Genomic DNA, 24355 nt, shown 5'->3' with positions numbered 1-24355 from the left:
TGCCCAGTTCCAAAATGGCTGCAGTGTGACTTCTGGTGCGGCAGCCATTTTGGAACTGGGCACAGCAGCATCAAAAGTCACTTCTGAGCATGCTCCGCCCAGTTCCAAAATGGCCGCTGCGCTACTTCCGGTATACTACTTCCGGTCCGGTCCCTTATTTCTCCCACAGGAACTTGGTAGGTATGGTTATGACCAGTGAAGCCCGTGATCCAGAACCCCAGGTCAGGTAAGTGCGGTGGTGGGGTGGCAATGGGTCGGGCTGGGGCCGCTGGGCGAGCCGGAGCTGCTTGTTGCTGCCGCCAGTGCTGCCTCTGCAAGGCACAGGGTGCAATCCACCTCAGCGTCGAGTGGATCAGGGCCTTTGCTGAGGGGCGCACGGCCCGTCGGCGGCATCGGCCCAGCTCTGAAAGGCGTGGGGTGCAATTCACCCCAGCGCTTAGCAGGGCTGCTGTCTTGCATCTAATATATAATGGAGTGTCTACACCAGAAGAAAGCCTCACTGAGTTCAGTGGGCTTACTCCAAGGTAAGGGGGGGCGGCTATGGTGTTTTATCCAGGCACCCAGGGCTCCTCCGGGGGACAAGATCAAAGGACTGGCACCAGCAACGCCCAGACGCAAGGAGCAGAGAGCAGGTCTCCGTTTCCAAAACAGACATGTCCATGGAGCATGGTGCCAGTGTGGTATGGCAGTTAGAGCATCGACCCGGTACTTGGGAGGCCCGGGTTCAAATCCCCATTCAGCTACGAAGCCCTTGAGCCAGTTGCTGTCTCTCCGCCTAACCGGCCTCACATGGTTCAAAGTGGAGAGGCAGACAAGCGTGTATGCTGCCTTGGAGGAAATGTAAGAAATAGATAAATGTGGGTGGGATCTACTTTTACCGCTAAAGGGAGGAGGGAAGTATGGGCTGGGTCGGATTTAGGTTTGATGAGGCCCTAAGCTCCTGAAGGTAATGGGGCCCTTTCTATGTCCAGCTGTCCTTTGTCAACAACAAATTGTCATTGTTTGTTTGTGTTGAATATATGCTATTTGGTCATTTATGAACCTAAAGGGTATCTAAAGCAATTTGCACATAACAAAATATGTACATCATAGGAGCCTACACAACACAAAACACTGTTGCTGTATGTGGGATTTGTTTTTTTATCTTATATTTTGGAAATGTACATCCAGTTGTTGTTTTCCTTTACATCTTTTTTTGGGGGGGGGGGAGGCCAAGAGTATGGGGCCCTAAGCTATAACTTGTCTAGCTTATACAGTACGTAAATCCGACACTGAGTATGTGAGTAAAACCTGCCTCCTGCTTATCTCCCCATGTGCTGCTCTTTCAAATTTCTGCACTGAAATCAATGAGCACGGCTAACGTAGTCCCACAGCCGTTGTGGGAATTCTGCAAATGTAGAGCCCCCTTTCGGAAAGGAGAATCCAGCCAGCCTGAATTGTGTGGGTCGGCTGCCCTCCGCTGGATGCTGCCGTCAGAGCCAAAGGAAGCAGGATGAGCTGCTTCTGTGGTTGTTGTGGCACAGATTGTGGCAGATTGTGGAATCCCTCCCAAGAAGAGGAGTGCCGCATTTACCTATAAGCTACTCTCTTGCCCCCCCCCCCAATGTAAAGGAAAACAACAACTGGATGTACATTTCTAATATAAGATTAAAAAACAAATAAAATAAAGCCTACATACAGCAAGGGTGTTTTGTGTTGTGTAGGCTCCTATGATGTACATATTTTGTTATATGCAAATAGCTTGAGATACCTATTAGGTCCATAAATTACCACAAAGCATATATCAGGGGGTCCCCAAATTAAGGCCCGGGGGCCGGATGTGGCTCAATCGCCTTCTAAATCCGGGAATCAGCATGTTTTTTTACATGAGTAGAATGCGTCCTTTTATTTAAAATGCATCTCTGGGTTATTTGTGGGGCATGGGAATTCGTTCATATTTCCCCCCCAAAATATAGTCTGGCCCACCACAAGGTCTGAGGGACAGTGGACCGGCCCCCTGCTGAAAAAGTTTGCTGACCCCTGGCATATATTCAACACAAAAAACAATGACAATTTGTTGTTGAAAAAGGACAGCTGGACATATAAAAAGCCCCATGACCTTCAGTAGCTTAGGGCCTCATCAAACCGAAATCCGGACCTGACCCAGAGCATGCTTCTTGGTTACGTGATCCAAGGGTCAATGGTAACATGTGCAGAAGCCGTTCGGCGCATCACCGCCATCCCAGAATGCCTTCCGAGCACACAAGGGCAACCCAAGTAGACTCATAGAATCATAGAATCATAGAGTTGGAAGAGACCACAAGGGCCATCCAGTCCAACCCCCTGCCAAGCAGGAAACACCATCAAAGCATTCTTGACATATGCCTGTCAAGCCTCTGCTTAAAGACCTCCAAAGAAGGAGACTCCACCACACTCCTTGGTAGGAAATTCCACTGCCGAACAGCTCTTACTGTCAGGAAGTTCTTCCTAATGTTTAGGTGGAATCTTCTTTCTTGTAGTTTGAATCCATTGTTCCGTGTCCGCTTCTCTGGAGCAGCAGAAAACAACCTTTCTCCCTCCTCTATGTGACATACTTTTATATATTTGAACATGGCTATCATATCACCCCTTAACCTTCTCTTCTCCAGGCTAAACATACCCAGCTCCCTTAAACTCTCTTGGGTTTCTTCCCCTTCACTCACCCAGCTGGTTTCTTTCTCCCTTTTTCGCTCCTTAGGTCTTTTCTTCAGAGGCCCCAGCAGTTCTGTGGACGCCGTGGGTGTTGCCGACACATGCTCTGCAGAATTCTGCTCTGTTTCCAGCTCAAGACCGGACGGCACCTAAAGAGACAAAATCAAAGAAGTTTTATGACAAAGAAGGAGCTAAAAGCCCTTTCAGAAGATGCAGGCTGCCCCACTGGGGCAGAACGGAGGACTCTGCCAATGCAGCCTCAGCCATGTCTGACCCATGCTGGATCAGGCCAGTGGCCCACCTAGTCGAGCATCCTGTTCTCACAGTGGCCAGCCAGATGCCTGTGGGAAGCCTGCAAGCAGGATTCGAGCACAGGAGACTTTCCCCCTTCCTGCCGTTTGCAGAAACTGGTATTCAGAAGAATTGCTGCCTCCGAGCTTGGAGGCTGAGAATAAACATCATGGCTGGTTCGAGCTAAAGTGGCAAGTCTCCGAATTTCTTAGCAGAAAGAGAATACAGCAAGTGTCAATAAGTACACAACAGCAAGGCTACCCCTTTGCAAATACTCCAGTAATATCCATGAGCCAGTGTGTGAGGGAACGGACTTGGAAAAGAGATAGGGTGCTCGTGTGTTTGCTTCAATGCAATTACCCGGCAAGGTTAAGGACCAAGGTGTGTTTCTGTTGATGCCCAAAAGGTGCCGATCAACTGGAACATTTCTTTAGGGGCACAAAGGACAGGACTGGAGTGGAGTGATTTAGGCTATGGGAGCTTTAAGGTGGCCTGTAAGTGGGCTGTGAGAGACCCGGTCCTGGACTCCTATAGGTAACAGCCCCGTCTAGCCTAGCATCCTGTTCTCTCAGTGGCCAAACAGATGCCCCAATAGGAACCTCACAAATAGGAACCTAAGTCCTGTCAGGGCTGGTGCCAAAGCCGGTCACCCCCTGGCTCCATGCCTGAAAACAGCACATCAGGACATGGGCAGAAACAGCAGAGTAGCATGAAGTCTCGTGCAGAGTTGCAGTGTGAGAAAACACACACACACACAGAGGCAGCAAAAGTTATTCATTTATGTTTTGTACTGAGGTTCTTAGAGCATGAAATATTTACAAAGTCCAAGATTCTTGCTGGATAATAATAATAATAATAATAATAATAATAATAATAATAATAATAAATTATTTATACCCCATCCATCTAGCTGAGTTTCCCCAGCCACTCTGGGTGGCTTCCAACAAAATATTAAAATACAATGGTCTAAAGGTAAAGGGACCCTGACCATTAGGTCCAGTTGCGGACGACTCTGGGGTTGCGGCGTTCATCTCGCTTTAGTGGCCGAGGGAGCTGGCGTACAGCTTCCAGGTCATGTGGCCAGCATGACTAATCCGCTTCTGGCGAAACCAGAGCAGCGCATGGAAGCTTCCCTAAACAGGGATGCCTTCAGGTGTCTTCTAAAAGTCTGGTAGTTGTTTTTCTCTTTGACATCTGTTGGGAGGGCGTTCCACAGGGCGGGTGCCACTACCGAGAAGGCCCTCTGCCTGGTTCCCTGCAACTTGGCTTCTCGCAATGCGGGAACCGCCCAGAAGGCCCTCGGCGCTGGACCTCAACGTCCCCCAGGCAAGGCGCAAAACTTAGCTCAAAATAGCACATCCAATTACAGAGGCAAAAAAACGCAGATAGGCTGTGAAAGAGAAATGGTAGACGGAATGCAGAAATATTTATCTCCTAACTCAGAGCATTCTGTCCTCGAGTCTCACACGACTCTGATCAACACAGCCCAGCTGCAGAGAAGCTTTGAAAAAGTTCAGGAACATAATCTGTTACCCATAAAACCCCACAATCCCTGACAAGTCCAACTGATATTCAGAGCCTAAGACTGCCTCTGAGCATGGGGGCAGAACATAGCCTTATCCTCTTCCGTGAATTTGCCTAATCTTTTGAAGCCGTCCACCATGGCATCTTGCGAGTGGGTGGGATGGCCTGATGATTCAATGTGCTTTCTGTGGCGCATATCGGGCATGTGTGGCTGGCTGGACCAATGCACACGAGCATTCCCAGCCTCAGCTGGCCTAAAGGGAAGTGTCTGAATAGCGAACCGGAAGTACAGTTTGGATTTTGAGCTGGTGGGTTTCAATGGTGGGTGAGAGGCAAAACTTCAGCAGGGACTAGCGAGGGGAGAGAGTCCCCAGATTCAAATGGGTTTGGCTTGGAATAAGTTCAGCTATTTCCCCCCCACACACACACACACACTGAAGAGAAAGAAAATGGACAAATAATATGCATCTGTTTTATTGAGTTCTGGAGGTAGTGCTTACACTGAATAGCTCTTCATCTGTCTTCCTCTTTTCTGGGGTCTCTGTTACCTGACGTGGTGGGTTCTCTAGCGAGTGGAGATGGGTCTCTGGACCAAGATGAAGGGAGCTCTTTTCTACCTGAAGAAACAGAATAATATCTTTTTGAGTGTCATAGGGGATATTAAACAGAACACGAGCCAATCACGTGCTACTGCGGCACATGCAGCCAATGTTCCTTTATTTTTTATTAATGGAAATATCATTTCAAAGATCCATGAAACAACAATAGCACTTTGCTCAGCACGGGTAAGACCACATTGGAAATCTTGTGCTTACTTTTGGGTTTTGGTCTTTAGATCTGAAACAACATGCATTGCCTTTCAAGAATGGATCAATACATTGTACCCACACTTAACATTTATGTGCCATGCAATAAGAAAGAAATACCATTCTTAGATGTCATGGAATATATATCAAATGAGAACACCTTAGCCTTCAAACCCTATAAAAAACCAACAGGCCGATATTCTTTACTTCATTTTTCCTCAAGCCACCCACTACACTTAAGGAGAAATTTCACCTGCAGTTCAAAAAACGTTGTTTATTGCATACGCTGTCCATGCAACAAGCTATATAGAGGAATTACTACACGACCTTTAAAACTACATATAGGGGAACACAGGTCAAGTATACGCAATAGGGCAGCGTTTCTCAACCACTGTTCCGCGGCACAGTACTGTGCCGCGGGACGCTGGTTGGTGTGCCGGGAGACGCTGGCGACGAGAAGGGCGATTTGCTGCCCTGTCACGTGACTGGCGGCCGCCATTAGGGGCGCTGACCCACCGGAAAGGAAGCCGGCCGGGTCACGACGGGGGCGGGGCGAGCGCAGCTCTCAACAGCCACCACCGCGGCTGTTTGTCTCGCTCTCGCTCCTCTTGCTGGCGGCGCCCGGGAGTTTTTTGGTCGGCGCGGGAGTGAGCGGCCTTTTCGGCAAGGAGTCCTGCAGAAGGTGAGGTGCTCTTCTTGCTAGCCCAGGGGTCGGCAACCCGCGGCTCCGGAGCCGCATGTGGGAGCCTCAAAAGGGAGCCTCACCAAGAAGCCCCAGCCCACACAGACAGGGACCGATCGGAGGTCGGTCCGTCGTTTGTTCCCTTCTGCTGCAGAAACTCCGCCGCCGGGGCTGCGCGCACGGGGAGAAGGCGGCGAGTGGCTCCGCCAAGGACATAATGCAGAACAGACCCGCAAAGGAACCCCTCAACAGTCTTTTGCCATTAAACTCCAAGTTTTACACCATGCACTTTTTGCACCCATGTGTGTAATGATTACGTCTCCCCTCCAAACTAAACTAAATATAGGGCGGCACAGAGTTGGTGTGCCGCGGGATTTGTTTTCATAGAACAAGTGTGCCGTGGCCCAAAAAAGGTTGAGAAACACTGCAATAGGTTAATGGAGGCTCCTCTAACACAACACTTTCTTCAAAAGAAACACAATGACACTGACTTATTGTTTTTTGGAATATAGCAATATGTTCCCAGGAAATACAACCAACAAGATACATCCATGATGGAGTGCGGGAAACCAATTTTTGGAAAAATTGTATTACATTTGCTTTAATTTGTGGTTGATTAGGTAAAATTTGGGAAATCAATAAAAATGATTTGGCAGAAAAAGGAGGAAAAGATCCTCTCTTCCTGGTTTACAATACTGATGCTTTACCTCTCCCTCTGTCTCCGTCCTTACAGATGTCTCTTCCAGAAACCAAACTCCATCCTGGGTCACCAAGGTGGCAGCCTCAGTAGCTTCTACCTGCTTCAAAGAGTCCTCTTGCATCGTCCTTTGAGGCAGAGTTGTGCTCTGTCTGTCCGGATTGCCCTTGGCTTTCTCAGCATCCAGCTCCCATAGGCCTGTGTGGTTGGCTGTCACTTCTGACACCGTGTTGCCACTAGGATTGTGGCTAGCAGTTGTCATAATCTTCAGATCTGCAACGGTCTGATGAAATAAAGAAAATTCAGCTTGTGAGGTGCCAGCAAAAGGTGATTCCTCCCCTCCACAGTATGACCTTTCCCCATTTTTTGAGTTTAGTTCTAATCTGAGCAATTACCCGAGCAAGAGTGGCAGGCAGGGAAGTGGGCGGAGACAAGAGATATTCCTTAGCTTCTGGAACTGGGGTGCTCGGCTCTTCTCCGGCCACTTCGGTGGTGGTGCTCGCTAGATGCTCGCCGGGAACATCAGACTTCCGTGGGCTCTGCTAAAATTATACACACAGATGTGTTATAGGAATTCTAAGGTCATACATACATACATACATACATACATACATACATACCGTACATACATACATACATAATAAATGTTCATAAATGTTCTTTTCTCCACTGGCTAAAAGCATAGCCACCAACTCCCAGATTGAAAAATAAGAGATCAGCAGTGGCGCGGCACCAGACGTCGCTTCTACGCATGTCCAGACATGCGCAAAAGTGACTTCTGGTGCCGCTCTGCCCAATTTCCGGTGCCCAGACATGGGCAGAGCGGCACCCGACATGGACATGTGCAGAAGGAGCCTCCCTGGCCGGTAGGAGCTGCTTTCTAAATCCGGGGGATTTACGGGTTTTTTTTCAATTCAGGATAACAGCGGGAAACGGGTTTAAATACGGGGGTTTCCCGCGAAAAACGGGAGACTTGACAGCTATGGGCTGAAAGTGTTCCTTTTCAGCCAAACCTACCCAGCCACTTAGAGAGTTCAGGTCATTCTAATCTGTTTTAGTAGCGTAACTTTCGTATGTTTTAAGTAGGATTGTGAAATAAGTAAAATAATAATCACAACCATAATACTTTCATTTTTATAAATATCATATTTATAAATATCATAAGTATAACAAACCGCCTTTACCTGCCAGCAGAAGGACAACAAGGAGGGTCGGAGCTAGCTGAGTTTCCCCAGGCAGGGAGTTACAAAGTCTGGGAGCAGCCACCGAGAAGGCCCTCTCCTTTGTCCCCCGTGAGGGTGGAACATAGTGTTGTCCTTCTGCGATACTCACCACATCACCCGTGGTCTGCTTAGAGCCTTGCTTCTTCTTGGCTGACTTCCCCTTCCCCTTCCTAGAGCCGGCCACTTGCTGGCTCACTAGCTCGACCCCGTCCCGTAGGAGCATGTCAGACAGCTCCTTCAACAGCGCCAGCTGCAAGTTAAGACAAAGAGGCACAACAAGCTAGATGTCATGAAGCAACCAAGAGGACAGATTGGTGTGGGCATCCTGCCGAGACAATACGGTCCAAATTCTGGATCTCCTCTCTTTCTCCCCTTTGCCCCTTACGCTATTGGCAGGCTTTTAGAAAGACACAGTAAGCCCTCAATTTCTGTGGGGGTTACATTCCGAAAGTCAAAATTGTAAATGCCACCTTCAGTTCCATGATGGAAGGAAGGTAAGAGATAAATGTAAGAGAATGTCGTGAGGAGTTTAGTGGATTTACTTAGCTATTTAGAAAATTAGTTATACAGCGGTACCTCGGTTGTCGAATGCTTCGGAAGCCGAATGTTTCAGTTTTCGAATGCCGAAAAGGGAATGCTTCCGTTTTCGAACACGCCTTGCCGACTGCCCATTGCGCCTCGGTTGTTGAACATTTTGAAAGTTGAACAGTCTTCCAGAATGGATTACGTTCGACAACCAAGGTACCACTATAGATGGATAGATAGATAGATAGATAGATAGATAGATAGATAGATAGATAGATAGATAGACAGACAGACAGACAGACAGACAGATAGACAGATAGACAGATAGACAACCGAGGTACCACGATAGATGATAGATAGATAGATAGATAGATAGATAGTAGATGATATAGATATATACCACGGCATCATAAAAATATGTCACAACAATATTAAAACATAAAACCAAGCAATAATTTTATTGACAAGTTAAAAACAAGTTAAAAATTAAAAAAGGGAACTAAATAAAATTGCTCTGGGTACACAGTTCCCCAGGCTTAATTTCTATAACCTTAATTCAAGAATCAGTTTTGTCTCTCTGTAGGTCATTTAGTAGGTTTCAACCTACCTTGATGCCATAAGCTTCAAAGAGTCTTTCCAAATGCTGCACTCGGAACAAATGGCAGCCGTAGTCATAAACAGGATTGTTCATCAGGTGCAATGCAAAGGCAAGAATAGAAAAAACAGTTTTCAGCTGCAAATCAGTGTCCCCATATGCAATGTATATGCATTATAATTCAAGGACACCAGGTGGCGCTGTGGAGTTCCGGTTTTGCCAACCCGATTTCTCATGCAAAGCTTACAACGCGTTTAACTGAAACATTTCTCGGATGTGTCTAGATCCAGACAGAGACTCTTAATTAAGAAAAAGATCTTTATTCAAGTAAAGGGCCAGGATTGGGAGCAGATACAGAATTTTAAGAGTTCAGAATCTGGGAGGATATTGGAACAGGATAGAAGGAAATTGAAATGTAGTACCTGCTTCCTTTATAAAGTTCCGGCTTTTTACACTTATATTCCAGCAACTGAGTTCCTTTGATTCCCCTCAGAGCTATGCATTTAGATGCATATGGGTTTGAGATCTGACTGTGCTTAACCAATATACATTTTCCCATGCAGAACAGATGGGTAAACATATACAGTCAGAGCATAAACCATAGGAGGAGGAGGAATCCAGATGTTGGCTGCTGTCCAGAGACAGCAAACTCGTGGACCTCCAGAGATGCTGTTGGGACTCCAACTCCCACCAGCCCCAGCTCAGAGCTGATGGCACTTGTAGGTTTGGGTTTATTAAATGTGCACATCCCGCTAAGAAAGCCCCAAAGCGATTTTGAAGCAAAGCAGAAAAAAGATAATAATAAAAGTGACATAGACATGATGTAAGAAAACATTCAGAATCCAACAATATCTGGAGGGCTACAGGTTCCTGATCCTTGCTTTAGGGACAGTGTTGGTGTTTTGATCCTAGAACAATAGGCAGGTAGGATCCTAGAAAGCAGCAACTTGATTGGTCTGCAATCATTTTGTGCCCACCCTATTGCCCACCCTATTGGTGTCTCATCATGCCAACCAACATTTGCCTGGGTTTACCTTGATGTCTGTTCCTTTGCCAGGTGGCCCAGGGTCTCCCTTTGAAGAGAAGGGGGAAAAAACCTTGTGAGTAAATGAATCTGTCAGTTCAAATACAAACCCTGAAATGGAACAGTCACGCAGGCAGCTGATCCTTTGTGACCCTGAGATCTTCTGTCAGAGAAGGGCCACGGAAATGATCAAGGGGATACAGAAACTCCCCAGGGAGGGAAGCTTATATACCATGCAGAGTTTGGTAGTTTAGATACGAGTCAAGGATAAAGATATATACAATACAGTGGTTCCTCAGTTTAAGTACACAATTGGTTCCGGAAGTCTGTACTTAACCTGAAGCGTACTTAACCTGAAGCGAACTTTCCCACTGAAAGTAATGGAACGTGGATTAATCCGTTCCAGACGGGTCCACGGAGTACTCAACCTGAAGCGTACTTAACCTGAAGCGAACTTTCCCATTGAAAGCAATGGAACATGGATTAATCCGCTCCAGACGGGTCCGCGGAGTACTCAACCTGAAGCGTACTTAACCTGCGGTATGAGTGTAATTGGTTCCGGAAGTCCGTACTCAACCTGAAGCGTACTTAACCTGAAGCAAACTTTCCCATTGAAAGTAATGGAAAGTGGATTATAATCCGTTGCAATCGGATCCACAGAGTACTTAAACTGAAAGTACTCAAACCGAAGTGTACTTAAACTGAGGTATGTCTGTAATGCATTGTGTTAAGAAAGTGAAGGTTTTCTCTCTGTCTCATAAAACGAGAACCCATCCTTCTGGGGAAGAGCAGAAGTTTGGATGAACCGCCGACCTTCTGATCGGCAAGCCCAAGAGGCTCAGTGGTTTAGACCGCAGCGCCACCTGCGTTTAGGAAGGATATTAATAAACAATATATCCCCTCTCCTGCCACCCTGAACATTCCCACAGGCCTGAGCAATTGCAATTCCCAGGAGCTGCCTCTGAGCTGGTGTGGATTATCATCTACATGCTACGCCCAGCATCTGTGAGAAACATCAGGAAATGTCTGTGGCAATCAGGTCCTCCTTGCTGGTTTCTCATGATACATCTGGTTGGCCACTGTGGCTGTGATGGGTGAAATGGACCTCTGTTCTGCCCTAGCAAGCCTTTTCTTACATCCCTATGTAAAGCAAACGGGCCGAACCCCTAGCACCGCACCACACCAGGTTCCAGAGCCCTTGGTGTGGGTTGTCTCCTGACATCAGAGCTTTCTCAAAATTATTTTCTGTGAATAGGTTACCGGGATGCCTACATGTGAAGTGGTGTGCTAGTGAACCTGGACTTTGTGGGTGCTCCTTGATAAGATTTGGACCAGGCTGCTCTTCCACACCCCAACTAGCACCACCTCCAGGAACATCTGGGTGCTTCGCTTCAACGTCTTCTTTCCAGTTCTGCGGCAACCGCAACACCGTCGGTTGAGGATGCCATGAAGTCTTCACTTGATGGGCTCTCAAGCGAGAAGGACGAAGAGGGATCTCGTGGCTGATGGGCTTCATTTCACAGAAATCTGGTATCTACCTCTACAGATTCCGGTGGAATGAAGGGCATCCAAGCCACGGAATGGCATTCTCTGTGGCAGGTCGTTCCGTCCATGAAGCACTGTGGTCAGCTGGAGATACGTCTTTGGCGCAGGGCCTGCGGTTCCCCACTCTAGGTGGAGAAGGGCAGCTAAGACCATACCCCCATGAGATGCCCAAAGGGTTTCTACACGAGCCAATGAACTCGTCCAAGTCATGCAAGACATCCAGTCATATCACTAATATTTCAGCAGGGAAAGAAGTGGTACCTTCTCTCCTTTGACGGCAGCGCTGCTTTCCAGAGGAAGAACCTACAATTATCAGAGGAACATTGATAAGAACGTGGGGAGGGGAGAAAGCCCCTTTCAGAGATGAGAAGCACCTCTTGTAGTTGCTTGGCCATGTTCTCCAAGCACTTCCTTTCCTTTCCTTTTTAAGTGGGGTGATGTAGATGACTTTCATTCTTTTTACTAAAGGTTTTCATAATACAATAAGATACAGAAAACTAATGTAAATAAAATTAAAAAACAAAACAAAAGCAGCTACAAAAAGTACAAACAGGTACCCTGTTTCTCCGAAAATAAGACGTAGCCATAAAATAAGCCGTAGCAGGATTTTTAAGCATTCAAGGAATATAAGCCATACCCCGAAAATAAGACATAGTGATAGGCACAACAGCAATGCCGGCTGCGGCAGGAGGAGGAGGAGGAAAAAATAAGACATCCCCTGAAAATAAGCCATAGTGTGTGTTTTTTGCGGAAAAATAAATATAAGATGGTGTCTTATTTTCGGAGAAACACGGGTAGAACACAGAGTTCTTAAAAGTAGTTCTTAGCCCTTAGCTCCCACAGAAGGTAGTGGGCGGCTTCCAACAGAGATTAAAAATACATTAAAACATCAGTCATAAAAATTTCCCTAAGCAGGGCTGCCTTCAGATGTCTTCTAAACGTCAAATAGTTGTTTGTCTCTTTGACATCTGATGGGAGGGCGTTCCACAGGGCGGGCGCCACCACCAAGAAGGCCCTCTGCCTGGTCCCTTGTAACCTCACTTCTTGCAGGGAGGGAACCTCCAGAAGGACATCGGAGCTGAACCTCAGTGTCAGGGCTGAGCAATGGGGATGGAGATGCTCCTTCAGGTATACTGGGCTTCCAAGGTCAGCACCAAGACTTTGAATTGTGCTCGGAAACGTACTGGGAGCCAATGCAGGTCTCAGCTCTCACCTGGGATTGTTGATTTCACCTTCCAGTCTCTCACCCCAGAAGACCAACATTTTCCGGCCTCCTGCCCAGGGTTCTGCATCCACTATCTACCACCCCCATGAGTATGCAATCCCTGGGCCTTAATAAAGTCCTCGACTGGAGCAAATCTCCCCAGTTAGCCTGGCTTTTGATCCATGCCACATTTGCCAAGGAATGAGACACCATCTCTTTCTTCCCATCTTGCAATATTTCCCCAGGAGAAGCATTACTCACGGTCTTTCCAGGAGTTCCAGGGGGGCCAGGCTGTCCCTGCAGAAACACAAGATGTACACATGCTGACATGGAAACCACCACCACCACCACCACCCAAGATATCAATGCAGAAGGCTAGCCCACTTGAAAGGTGCCTTGGATGGCTCTCATGCAAGGCTAACAAGGAGAATTTGCAAACCTACGGATTCGCCCTTGTCTCCTTTCTCTCCGTCGGCTCCCTAGGAGGAGGAGGAGAAAAGCAGAATGAAAGAGGAGTCAGAGGAGGAGACGCTGAGGTGAGAATACTTCACCACCTCCTTGAGAGGTGCATTTGAATGCTCACAATCTCCCTTGGTGTGGCAGCAGGCGTCCACAAATCCACAACTCTGCTTGCCTTGCGTGGCTTGAAAAGAGGGTCAGACATATTTATGGAGAATTAAACTACTGGCAGGGACGCGGGTGGCGCTGTGGGTTAAACCACTGAGCCTAGGGCTTGCCGATCAGAAGGTCGGCGGTTCAAATCCCCGCGACGGGGTGAGCTCCCGTTGCTCGGTCCCCGCTCCTGCCAACCTAGCAGTTCGAAAGCACGTCAAAGTGCAAGTAGATAAATAGGTACCGCTACAGCGGGAAGGTAAACGGCATTTCCGTGTGCTGCTCTGGTTTGCCAGAAGCGGGTTTGTCATGCTGGCCACATGACCTGGAAGCTGTAAGCCAGCTCCCTCGGCCAATAATGCGAGATGAGCGCTGCAACCCCAGAGTCGGTCACAACTGGACCTAATGGTCAGGGGTCCCTTTACCTTTACCTTTAAACTACTGGCAGCTACTTAGTCATAATGGTTATGCTTTGTCTCCACAGTCAAAGGTACCAGTTGAATACCAGTTTCTGAGAATCCCCGGAGGGTAGAGCGCTCTGGCAATCATGTTCTTCTTGTGGGCTTCTCACTGGCATCTGGGAACGGGATCCTGGACAAGAGGGGCCACGGGCCTGATCCAGCAGAGCTGATCTTACATTTTTAATTCTCAACATTTCATTGTAATTGTCAACAGACTCTCTCTCCATTCAATGTTCTCTGTAACTGGGGCAACATAGTGCAATATATTCTGAATATATTCAATGTTCTCTGTACTTGGGGCAACATAGTGCAATATATTCTGGACCCAAGTTCCAGCATTGCCACTTCACAGAGCTACACCTTAATGCAAGCATGGGCCTGGAGTCAGCTTCGCCTGCAGAACAGCAGCCTGAAGGGGGAGAAAGCGGAGTAACCCCACCGGCAGCTGATCAGCCTTCAAGGACACAGAGGAGGAGCCACGGATGGGAACCAGCTGGCTGCAACCTTCTGAAGCAGAGTTTCCAGCAGCAGTCAGACTCTGGAAACAATGCTTGTAGTTCCTGGCCCTACCTTGCTGCTTCCTGATCCTCTTGGCCCCATGATAATCAGATTCCCTGACCCCTGGACCTTCTGACCCACATGGATTGCTGTTTGCCCAACCCTAGGACTGGACCTGACTTTGGATGCTGAGTTTAGCTCTAGGCAAGTACACCTCAGAGGCTCCCCTGGTTGGCTGTCCTCCCACCCCACTGAACTCTGCACACTGTTGCTCAGCAACAAGACTACGGCAAGAAGCCTATTCAGCCCAAGGGTCACATGCCTGGGTGGGGCCAGAGGCAAAAGGGGGCGGAGAAATGGATGCCACTCTTAGCTTTGCACAGAAAGCCATGCCAGAGATTTACACACACACACACACACACACACACACACACACACACACACACACACCTCCCTCCTCCATACAGGAAAACAAGGGACATGACCCCAGTTTTAAGGGCACGTTCTAGGCGGGCAAAAGCACTTGAGGAAAGTGTGAGCACATGCAGGGCCTTGGGGGAATCCTAAAAGTCAGATAGAGGGTGCTGGGCCGGGCACATGTGCCCCCACAAGGCAGAGGTTCCTCACTCTTGCATTATGCGATTTGCATATCTTTCTTATTCGAGGCAGGCTGTAGTGCTGAAAATATTAATATTTTGGCAACTTGCTCACAAAAGTGCCAGAAGTATTCCGACCCCCACTGCACAATCCTCTTGGTATCCAACTTACATCCTTGCCTGTTTCTCCTGCCTCTCCTTTCATCCCTCGCTCTCCGGGACGTCCTGGCAGACCCAAAGGACCCTGCAGAAAAATTGAGGGGACATGAGCGACTTGGGCTTGATTCTCACCGAGTTTGCTCCGCCTGTGGGGCTGAGCTGTGGACAAGGGTCTGACACGACCGAATGCTCTTGGGCAGACAAATCCCCACACATCGAAATACTATCGAAACACATCGAAACACATCGAAATACTATCACCAAGCTCGAAACCATGGAGGGACCTGGTTTGAACAGAGATATCGGATTCTTATCTCATTATACATGATAAGCGATCTTCAGCCATCTCAACCCTTGCTTTTTCATGCAAAACCATTTGCAGTCGTTTTCGGTCATCAACAGCTATCAGTCAGTCAATCACCCACTTCCACCACCCTTCTGAGTGATCCCCCCTTCTGAGTGATCCCACCCTTCTGAGTGATCCCCCCTCCCCTCCCCCTCCCCACCCCTCCCCACCCCTTCTCTACATAAGTGCCTGGGGACTTCTATTTCACTGTATCTGAAGAAGTGTACATGCACACGAAAGCTCATACCAAAATAAAAACTTAGTTGGTCTTTAAGATGCTACTGAAGGAATTTTTTTTATTTTACATCGAAATACTACCTGTAGGTAAACGAAAACCTAGTGTGTCAGGGAAAGAGGATTTGCTGGGTAGCTGTGGAGAGTTTAAGGTCTCAGCAGCATGCATGTCCGGAGAGATTCCTTACCCGAATTCCTCTCTCTCCAGTCTCACCAGGAGTGCCTGTTTCCCCCTAGAAGGACAGAAGAACCGATGCTTAATAGGGAAGCCCTATTAAGACTTCTTGCACGGACGGTATGACTGTGCATTACCATGTCCTGAAAAGCCCCAGAAAACTGAGCAAAAATGTTGATGCAACTACAGTACCTTGGTTCTCAAACGCCTTGGTACTCAAACAGCTTAGAACCCAAACACTGCAAACTTGGAAGTAAGTGTTCTGGTTTACGAACTTTTTTCGGAAGTCAAACGTGCTCCGTTTTGGGGGCCATGCTTCCAATTTGAGTGCCACACTTCCATTTTGAGTGTTATGCTGAGGTCTATCTGTTTTTGCTATTTATTTTGCGTTTTTGTTTTTGTGACTGTGTGGAACCCAGTTCAGCCCCTGATGGATTGATTGTGTGACTGCAGTACATTGTTTATTGCTTTCATTTTATGGATCAATTGTCTCGTTAGATATCAAAATTCATGTTAAATTGCTGTTTGAGGCGTTGTTTTTAAAAGCCTGGAACAGATTAATCCATTTTACATTACTTTCTATGTGAAAGCACGCCTTGGGTTTTCGTACACTTTTGGTTTTGGAACGGACTTCTGGAACGGATTAAGTTTGAGAACCAAGGTACCACTGTATGTATGTTAGCTGAAGTACTCGGTGGGTTTGTATTGGAAGGGATTAGAAGGAAGGCTAGATTTCTCAAGATGTTACCTGGACCCCAGGCCAGGGACCTCTTCCCTGACTCCCTAGAATGAATTCAAAGCAACCGTTTTCGTAGAGTTTCACAGTTAGTGTTAACCAATTGAAATGTTCATCCCTGCGTTCCTTTGTCACTTAATATGCTGCGGTTACAACATGCAATTCCAGATTTTCATACCCATTTACCCTGAGCAAAAAGTCATTGAGATACAGTACTACATTTGCAAGTAATTGACCTCACTATCAGGAGCAGGGAGGGGAAGCTGAGAGACTACCATTCCCAGCAGCCCAGGGCCCAATGGTCAAGAATGATAGGAGTTGTAATCCAGCGATTTATGGAGGGCACTGTGCTGGTTAGCGCTGAGCTAAATATTCACATACTTCCTCCCCTAGTCATGGGTTCAGAAATTGCAAAATTCAGCTCCCCGGACTTGTAGTTTTAGTTTCTACTTACATCTTTACCTCTTAGGCCGGGCTCGCCGGGTCTTCCGGACGGTCCTTGCTCACCTTTCTCACCCTTTGGGCCAGTTTCCCCCTGAAGAAAACAATAGCCAAAATGTTGGTCTATTTTGCCCTTCTCTCTCCCTCCTCACCCCCGGCAACAGCAACCTTATTCTGACTTGCAGAATGTGTGTGTCAGTTATTATCAGGAGCACAGCGGACAAGGAAGAGAAGCTTAACCTTTTCCTTCCTCTTTACGGTCCTGAAAAAACCCCACCTCCTAAGCTTCCCTTAGACTGGGGGGGGGGGGAGGTATCTTCCACTGGCACCAATGGGAGCTTTTTCCAGGTCTACTGGTGATTTTTCTCTCCCCTGCCCATACATTGGGGTCTGGATGAAAACCAGGCTGCCTCACACCTCCTTAAGGATGGGGAATAAATCCATCCAGTTCAAATTTTAAAATGAACCATGCTTGCCATCCATTTAAACCACACACATTGCACTTAAAGGTACCTGCTACATAACTACCACTGCAGTTTGTAGCTTAGTCCATGTGCTATGAAGATTAAAAGAAATACATGCTATGTTTCAGGCTTGTTGTCGGAGTTGGTGAAATACTGCGTGTGAAATTCTCTGAATAACCAGGCTAAAAAGTACAGTGGTCCCTCGACTTACGAATTACTTGACATCCGTAGGTTTCGACGTACAAACGGGACAAATGGCCTCACGCTTACGAATTTTTCTACATCTGAACGGAAACCCTTGGCGGTTTTAAATGCGGTTTCCTCGACTTACGAATTTCCCCAAATAATTTTTTCCTATGGGAATCCGTGTTTTGACTTGCGAGCTTTTTGACCTCCGAATGTGCATTCGGAACGGATTAAGTTCGTAAGTGGAGGGACCACTGTATTGTTAAAAGTATTCTGCGCCTTGCGCTGGTCAGTTGCATCCTCACCTTTTGCCCCGGCTTCCCGGACAAGCCAACGTTTCCCTGTTAAATTTATTGAAAAGGTTAGTGAGGCAGTCGTGAATATACCACATGCAATGGCAAAACATGAATGCAGGAAAGACACTAACAACAACAACAACAACAATTTATTATTTCTACCCCGCCCATCTGGGTATTCAAAATGAATGAATGCCTGAAATGATCAAGACCATGGGTAGGCAAACTAAGGCCAAATCGCCTTCTCAATCCGGCCCATGGACGGTCCGGTAATCAGCGTGTTTTTACATGAGTAAAATGTGTGCTTTTATTTAAAATGCATCTCTGGGTTATCCCCCCCCCCCAAGAAAAATATAGTCCGCCCCCCCCCACAAGGTCTGAGGGACAGTGGACCGGCCCCCTGCTGAAAAAGTTTGCTGACCCCCTGATCAAGATCCTAATAGGCTTGGCCCATCCATTAGGCAGGCGGAGGCAACTGCCTCAGGTGGCGAAAATGAAGGTGTGCCACCATGGCCATCCCTGATGTCCCTGGAGAAACAAGAAGTAGCTGTGGTGGTTCTTGCTAGAGCCCTTCAAAATTCTCGTGAGATCTTGTGGAACTCTCGCGAGATCTCGCCAGAAGGTGGAAGCCACCGCCACGGTAAGCAGGGCTTTTCCGAGGTGGGCACTGTCCCGTTTCCACCCCTGGGTGCCAAGGGAATACGGCTAGAATGTTGTCCCTCTAAATATCTAGCCTGTCAAACTCCCAGGACTTGCAAAGACCGCAGTGAAGTCAGTACTGAGCTCCATGGGACATTGGTTTGACCTCTAACTTAAGGGTATTTCAGTGGCAGAGCATCTGATTTGCATGCATCTCCCTGTCTCGAACTCTACACAGCTGCTGCCTGTCAGAGCTGGACCAACCAACGTTCTGACTTTATATATCAGCCGGCTTCCTATGCTGTTTTTCAAATGCGGATTCATTTCAAAACAAAGCAATCCAGAAAGCAACATTGTTTACATAAACATTATCGCATTAAAAATCCTCATAAATCAGTTAAAATATGTATATGCACAAGGCAAGGTTTGCTCTATGTGCAAGCTAGCACAGGGAAAAGCTAGCATAGGAAAACCCACAGACTTTGCTTTCAAATTATGTCTGGAAGGGCAGGCAGGAGAGGAACACTCCAGAAAGCCCGATTCCTTTCATTCCAGTTCTGCCCCCACTTTCCTGTCTCTCCTCCTGTTATGTACTGAGCTGAATCATAGAACAATAGGATCCAGAATCAGCAGTCTGATTGGTCCGCAGGAGCCACCCAATCCAACTCCAGGTGGAAGTGAATCCGCAACCTGATTGGCCTGCAGGAGCAGCCAATCAGGCGGCTGGCAGAAGTGAATCCGCAACCTGATTGACCTGCAGGAGCAGCCAATCAGGCTGCTGGCAGAAGTCTATCCACAAACTGATTGGCCCACAGGTGTAGCCCTGAAGTAGCCAATCACGCAAAGACCATTGTGTAAATAATGTATATAAGCAGATGGTTTTGGGGGAAAGGGCTATTCTTCTCATTGATGACTATGAGCTGAATGGAGTCGAGAGTGAATTTCACCTCGTTTAATGGACACTCGTTGCCCCATTTCCCAACTCACCCTTTCTCCTGGCTCGCCCTTCAGCCCCAGCTGTCCTGGAATGCCAAATCCTGGGCTCCCCTGCAGAGATCAAGGCAAAATTCAGCCCACTTTTCACCGTATCCTGAAATACTCTTGCAGAGTAGCAAGTCCAGAGCTGGCTTGTTTTTCTGTTTTCTAAAATTCAATGGGGGCAACCCATTTGAAAGAAGGGAGCTCAGAGCATGATTTGGGGACCAAACCAGATGTGGTCAGGTGCAAAAGAGGATGGGGTTCTGCAGCTTTAACTTCTGCACGTGGACACCCAAGATGATGGTGGACCTTTGAGTCTCAAAGTGCTGGCGTTGACTTTCAAAGCATTAAATGCCTCGGGACCAAGTGATTTGAAGGACAGCCTGCAATCATATAAACCAGCCTAGGCTTTAAGATCAGCCTCTGAGGCCCTCCTCCCACACCCACCATCAAGTTCCATCGTGCTGGTGAGCAATCAAAACAGGGCTTTTTTAGTGGTGGCCTCCAGATCTGTGAAATTACTTCCTAAAAAGAAGCACATATAGACCTTTGAAAAGCAAACCTCAGGACCATTTTAGTTTCAATTGGCGTTTTGAGAAAAGCGCTGGGAGTGGTGCATCTATACATAAAATCTCCTGGAGAACTCGTGTTGTGAGACAAGTGACAATTGCAGGAAAACAAAAGGCTAGAACTTTAAATAAATAATATATACACTGACCTTCTCTCCCTTTTCTCCTTGGTCCCCTGGGTCTCCTTTTGGACCTGGGGGGCCAACTGGCCCCAAATCCCCCTGTATAAAGTGACGAGAGAGAGAGAGAGAGAGGGAATTGCAGTGCTTTCAAACTGTGTGCTGGGGAGTTCTAGAAAGTTTACTGGGCAGTGATGGCCAATGAGCTCTCCTAAAAAGCAGTTGGCCCATTGTTTTGTTCTCTTTCATAGAATCATAGAGTTGGAAGAGACCACAAGGGCCATCCAGTCCAACCCCCTGCCAAGCAGGAAACACCATCAAAGCATTCTTGACATATGCCTGTCAAGCCTCTGCTTAAAGACCTCCAAAGAAGGAGACTCCACCACACTCCTTGGCAGCAAATTCCACTGCCGAACAGCTCTTACTGTCAGGAAGTTCTTCCTAATGTTTAAGTGAAATCTTTTTTCTTGTAGCTTGAATCCATTGCTCTGTGTCCGCTTCTCTGGAGCAGCAGAAAACAACCTTTCTCCCTCCTCTATATGACATCCTTTTATATATTTGAACATGGCTATCATATCACCCCTTAACCTTCTCTTCTCCAGGCTAAACATACCCAGCTCCCTAAGCCGTTCCTCATAAGGCATCGTTTCCAGGCCTTTGACCATTTTGGTTGCCCTCCTCTGGACACATTCCAGCTTGTCAGTATCCTTCTTGAACTGTGGTGCCCAGAACTGGACACAGTACTCCAGGTGAGGTCTGACCAGAGCGGAATACAGTGGTACTATTACTTCCCTTGATCTAGATGCTATACTCCTATTGATGCAGCCCAGAATTGCATTGGCTTTTTTAGCTGCTGCATCACACTGCTGACTCATGTCAAGTTTGTGGTCTACCAAGACTCCTAGGTCCTTTTCACATGTACTGCTCTCAAGCCAGGTGTCTCCCATCCTGTATTTGTGCCTTTCATTTTTTTGCCCAAGTGTAGTACTTTACATTTCTCCTTGTTAAAATTCATCTTTCCTCACAATTGCACAACAGCACAGGAGTGCTGGATGTATTCTAGAGTACACACCCAGTGCCGGATTTAAGTATAAGCTAAACAAGCTATAGCTTAGGGCCCCAATTTTTTTAAAGGAAAAATAAAAACTGAATGTACATTCCAAAATATGAGATAAAAAACAAATAAAATAAAACCTACATACAGCAACAGTGTTTTGTGTTGTGTAGGCTCCTATGATGTAAGGAATGGGCCCCGCCTGCTAGCCTGCTCCCTAAAATCTCAATAAAATATCAATTACTTTGATATAATACATATTTTGTGCAAATGGCTTTAGATACCTATTAGGTCCATAAAATACCATATAGCATATATTCAACACAGAAAACAGTGACCATTTGTTGTTGACAAAAGACAGCTGGACATATAAAGGGCCCCATTACCTTCAGTAGCTTAGGGCCTCATCAAACCTAAATCCGGCCCTGTCCACACCCATCAACAGTAAGGCATTACAGAGGCGGCCAGGTATATTCATGTACACCTGAGTGTGCGAACGGGGGAGTGAGCGGGATGCTCTAGCTGAGATTCCTGCATGGTAGGGGGTTGGACTAGATGACCCCTGGGGGTACCTTCCAACTCCACAATTCTATGATTCTATGCTTTTCTGGCCTCTGTTAGGCACGTTCAGCATAGCATCAGCCTCCATGCAATTGGGAGAAAACTCCCCCCCCAAAAAAATAGGAAAGCTGAGAGAGGTACATGCCCCCAACATCGACACGCAAGGGAAACCACAGTTCTTTGGCAGGTGCAATGACGTTGCTCAGCATCCACTGGCAGTTAAAGATTTGAAAGCAGGCCCGGCTCTAGGTAGAGTCCCGGTGGCGCGGGGCTGGTAGGCAGGGTGCTGCGCGGCAAAGCCGCACGGAAGCCATGCTGCGCCCTGCGAGGGTGGGGGCACCGGAGCGATCTCCGCCCCTCAGCGCCAGGGTGCGCGACCTGCTCGAGACTGCCCTGTTTGAAAGCCACCCATCTGGATGTGATTCTTCTCTCTGAATGGTGCGTTATCAGCCTTAGGTGTGAGGAGGACAGCCAAGAAGATCTGATCTGAAAAGGCTCTTTTAATGGCACCGAAGGCAAACACCCACCAATGCTCTTAAATCCACAGCTTTCCTGCAAAACCTTGCTGGGGGAAAAAATGTTCCCCCTCCCAAAAGATTGACAGGCGCCTCCACATATGCTGCCTGCCCCACTTACCCTGGTACCTTTCTTGCCTGAAGGTCCCACCACCTGCGGAGTAAGAGACCACAGGTGAGTCTCTCCACCCGATCCTAGCCTCGCTTGCCTGGGAGCAGCGACTTCTGTCATATGTCCAGGAAACCACTGTCCAGCGACCACTGCTCGTCCAGGAAAAGGCCAGGAATATCATGACCCCCCACCCCAATGGCATGTTGGATTTTTGGAATAGTCAAGTTACTTTAGAGCCGGTCTAATGTAAATACTGTCTAAGAGAAACAGGTGCAGGTGATTTCTGTTAATTGCCCACAGGTGTGGGCTCTGCCACAAAGCCTTCTGCATCTCTTAGTTAGATTCTTTCAGTTTGATTCATCTCTAAGTAGATCACTCTCTCAGTTGTTCTTAGTTTAAGAGATTCCTTAGTTGAATCTTAGTATGATTGCTTAGTTATAATGCTAGAATGCTGTTAATTCTTGGGTAGTTTAATGGGAGTTATGTGGGAGTTTGTGGGAATGTGGGAGAAAGCATTTATCTTTAGTTTAAAGTCTCTTTAGATTCAGTTTGTTTTTCAGTTAAAGAAACCCAACCGTTTGTATTTTCATCTGCATACTTTTACAAGTGTGCAGCTAGTAAGGGGTTTCATATAAGGGAGATAATACCGTACGCTCTTGGTGGTGTTTTCTTAGCCAGGTCAACTTCTGACTGCGTATACTCTGCGTGAAGCATACTTTAAAGGGCCGCTGTAAAACTGGGATATATGATTTAGGTTAAGTAAGTTTCAATACCCAGTTTTCTCCAATATTATTCTTATCATATATATTATTCTCCAATATGGCAGGCATGGAAAATATCACGCTCCTAATGGCATGTATGAAGAAGGGCCACGGCAAAGTAGCAGACAATCTGCTTTGCATGCAGAAGGGCCTGGGTTCAATCCCCAGGATATCCAGCTAAGGCTGGGAACATCCCCTGCCTAAAATCATAGAGAGCCTCTGCCAGTCAGTCTTCTTCTTCTTCTTCTTCTTCTTCTTCTTCTTCTTCTTCTTCTTCTTCTTCTTCTTCTTCTTCTTCTTCTTCTTCAATCCATCATAGCCAAGTAAGATTGTCTTCCATGAACACGGTCTTGATAGTGAGTTTGTAAGTGACTGTGGAGGCCAATTCTTGACCCACACGTCCTTCCACAGTGGGGACATTGGTTTCCAGACAGGAGGTGATCATGGTGAGGGTTTGCCAAGCGTGCCTTCCTCTTAGCACGTTTCTCCCTTTCGTCCTGAGTTCGAGTGTCTTCAAAGCCCATGACACCTTTGGTAAAGGCTGTTCTCCAATTGGAGCGCTAGCAGGCCATTGTTTCCCAATTGTTGGTGTTTATACTACATTTCTTTAAAAGCAGAGACATCACCTTGCCAACAAAGGTCTGTATAGTTCAGGGGTCCCCGAACTAAGGCCCGGGGGCCGGATGCGGCCCAATCACCTTCTAAATCCGGCCCGCAGACGGTCCGGGAATCAGCATGTTTTTACATGAGTAGAATGTGTCCTTTTATTTAAAATGCATCTCTGGGTTATTTGTAGGGCATAGGAATTTGTTCATTTTTTTTTTCAAAATATAGTCCAGCCTCTCACAAGGTCTGAGGTACAGTGGACCACCCCCCTGCTGAAAAAGTTTGCTGACCCCTGGTATAGTTAAAGCTATGGTTTCCCCAGTAGTGATGTATGGAAGTGAGAGCTGGACCATAAAGAAGGCTGATTGCCGAAGAACTGATGCTTTTGAATTATGGTGCTGGAGGAGACTCTTGAGAGTCCCATGGACTGCAAGAAGATCAAACCTATCCA

General features: G+C 47.2%; 1 protein-coding gene across 1 annotated transcript in view; it reads right to left on the bottom strand.

Annotated features, from left to right (window-relative positions):
- Positions 1-24355, bottom strand: part of LOC118091532 (collagen alpha-1(VII) chain-like) — a 179852-nt gene that overhangs the window by 68740 nt on the left and 86757 nt on the right. Inside the window, exons 40-55 of the mRNA XM_060279757.1 lie at positions 22547-22579; positions 20326-20397; positions 19617-19676; positions 18000-18035; positions 17058-17138; positions 15881-15925; positions 15126-15197; positions 13048-13083; positions 11844-11885; positions 10048-10086; positions 9026-9061; positions 8003-8143; positions 7066-7212; positions 6681-6953; positions 4986-5102; positions 2682-2819 (exon numbers count right to left, since the gene is read on the bottom strand). Of these exons, the coding sequence (XP_060135740.1) occupies positions 2682-2819; positions 4986-5102; positions 6681-6953; positions 7066-7212; positions 8003-8143; positions 9026-9061; positions 10048-10086; positions 11844-11885; positions 13048-13083; positions 15126-15197; positions 15881-15925; positions 17058-17138; positions 18000-18035; positions 19617-19676; positions 20326-20397; positions 22547-22579 (1368 nt within the window). The remainder of the gene's footprint in view (positions 1-2681; positions 2820-4985; positions 5103-6680; positions 6954-7065; positions 7213-8002; positions 8144-9025; positions 9062-10047; positions 10087-11843; positions 11886-13047; positions 13084-15125; positions 15198-15880; positions 15926-17057; positions 17139-17999; positions 18036-19616; positions 19677-20325; positions 20398-22546; positions 22580-24355) is intronic.

This window comes from Zootoca vivipara, chromosome 10 (genome assembly GCF_963506605.1).
Source record: "Zootoca vivipara chromosome 10, rZooViv1.1, whole genome shotgun sequence".
In the NCBI taxonomy this organism is placed as follows: Eukaryota; Metazoa; Chordata; class Lepidosauria; order Squamata; family Lacertidae; genus Zootoca; species Zootoca vivipara.
The sequence above is the reverse complement of the archived record's forward strand: the minus strand, read 5'-3'. Positions and strand labels throughout refer to the sequence as shown.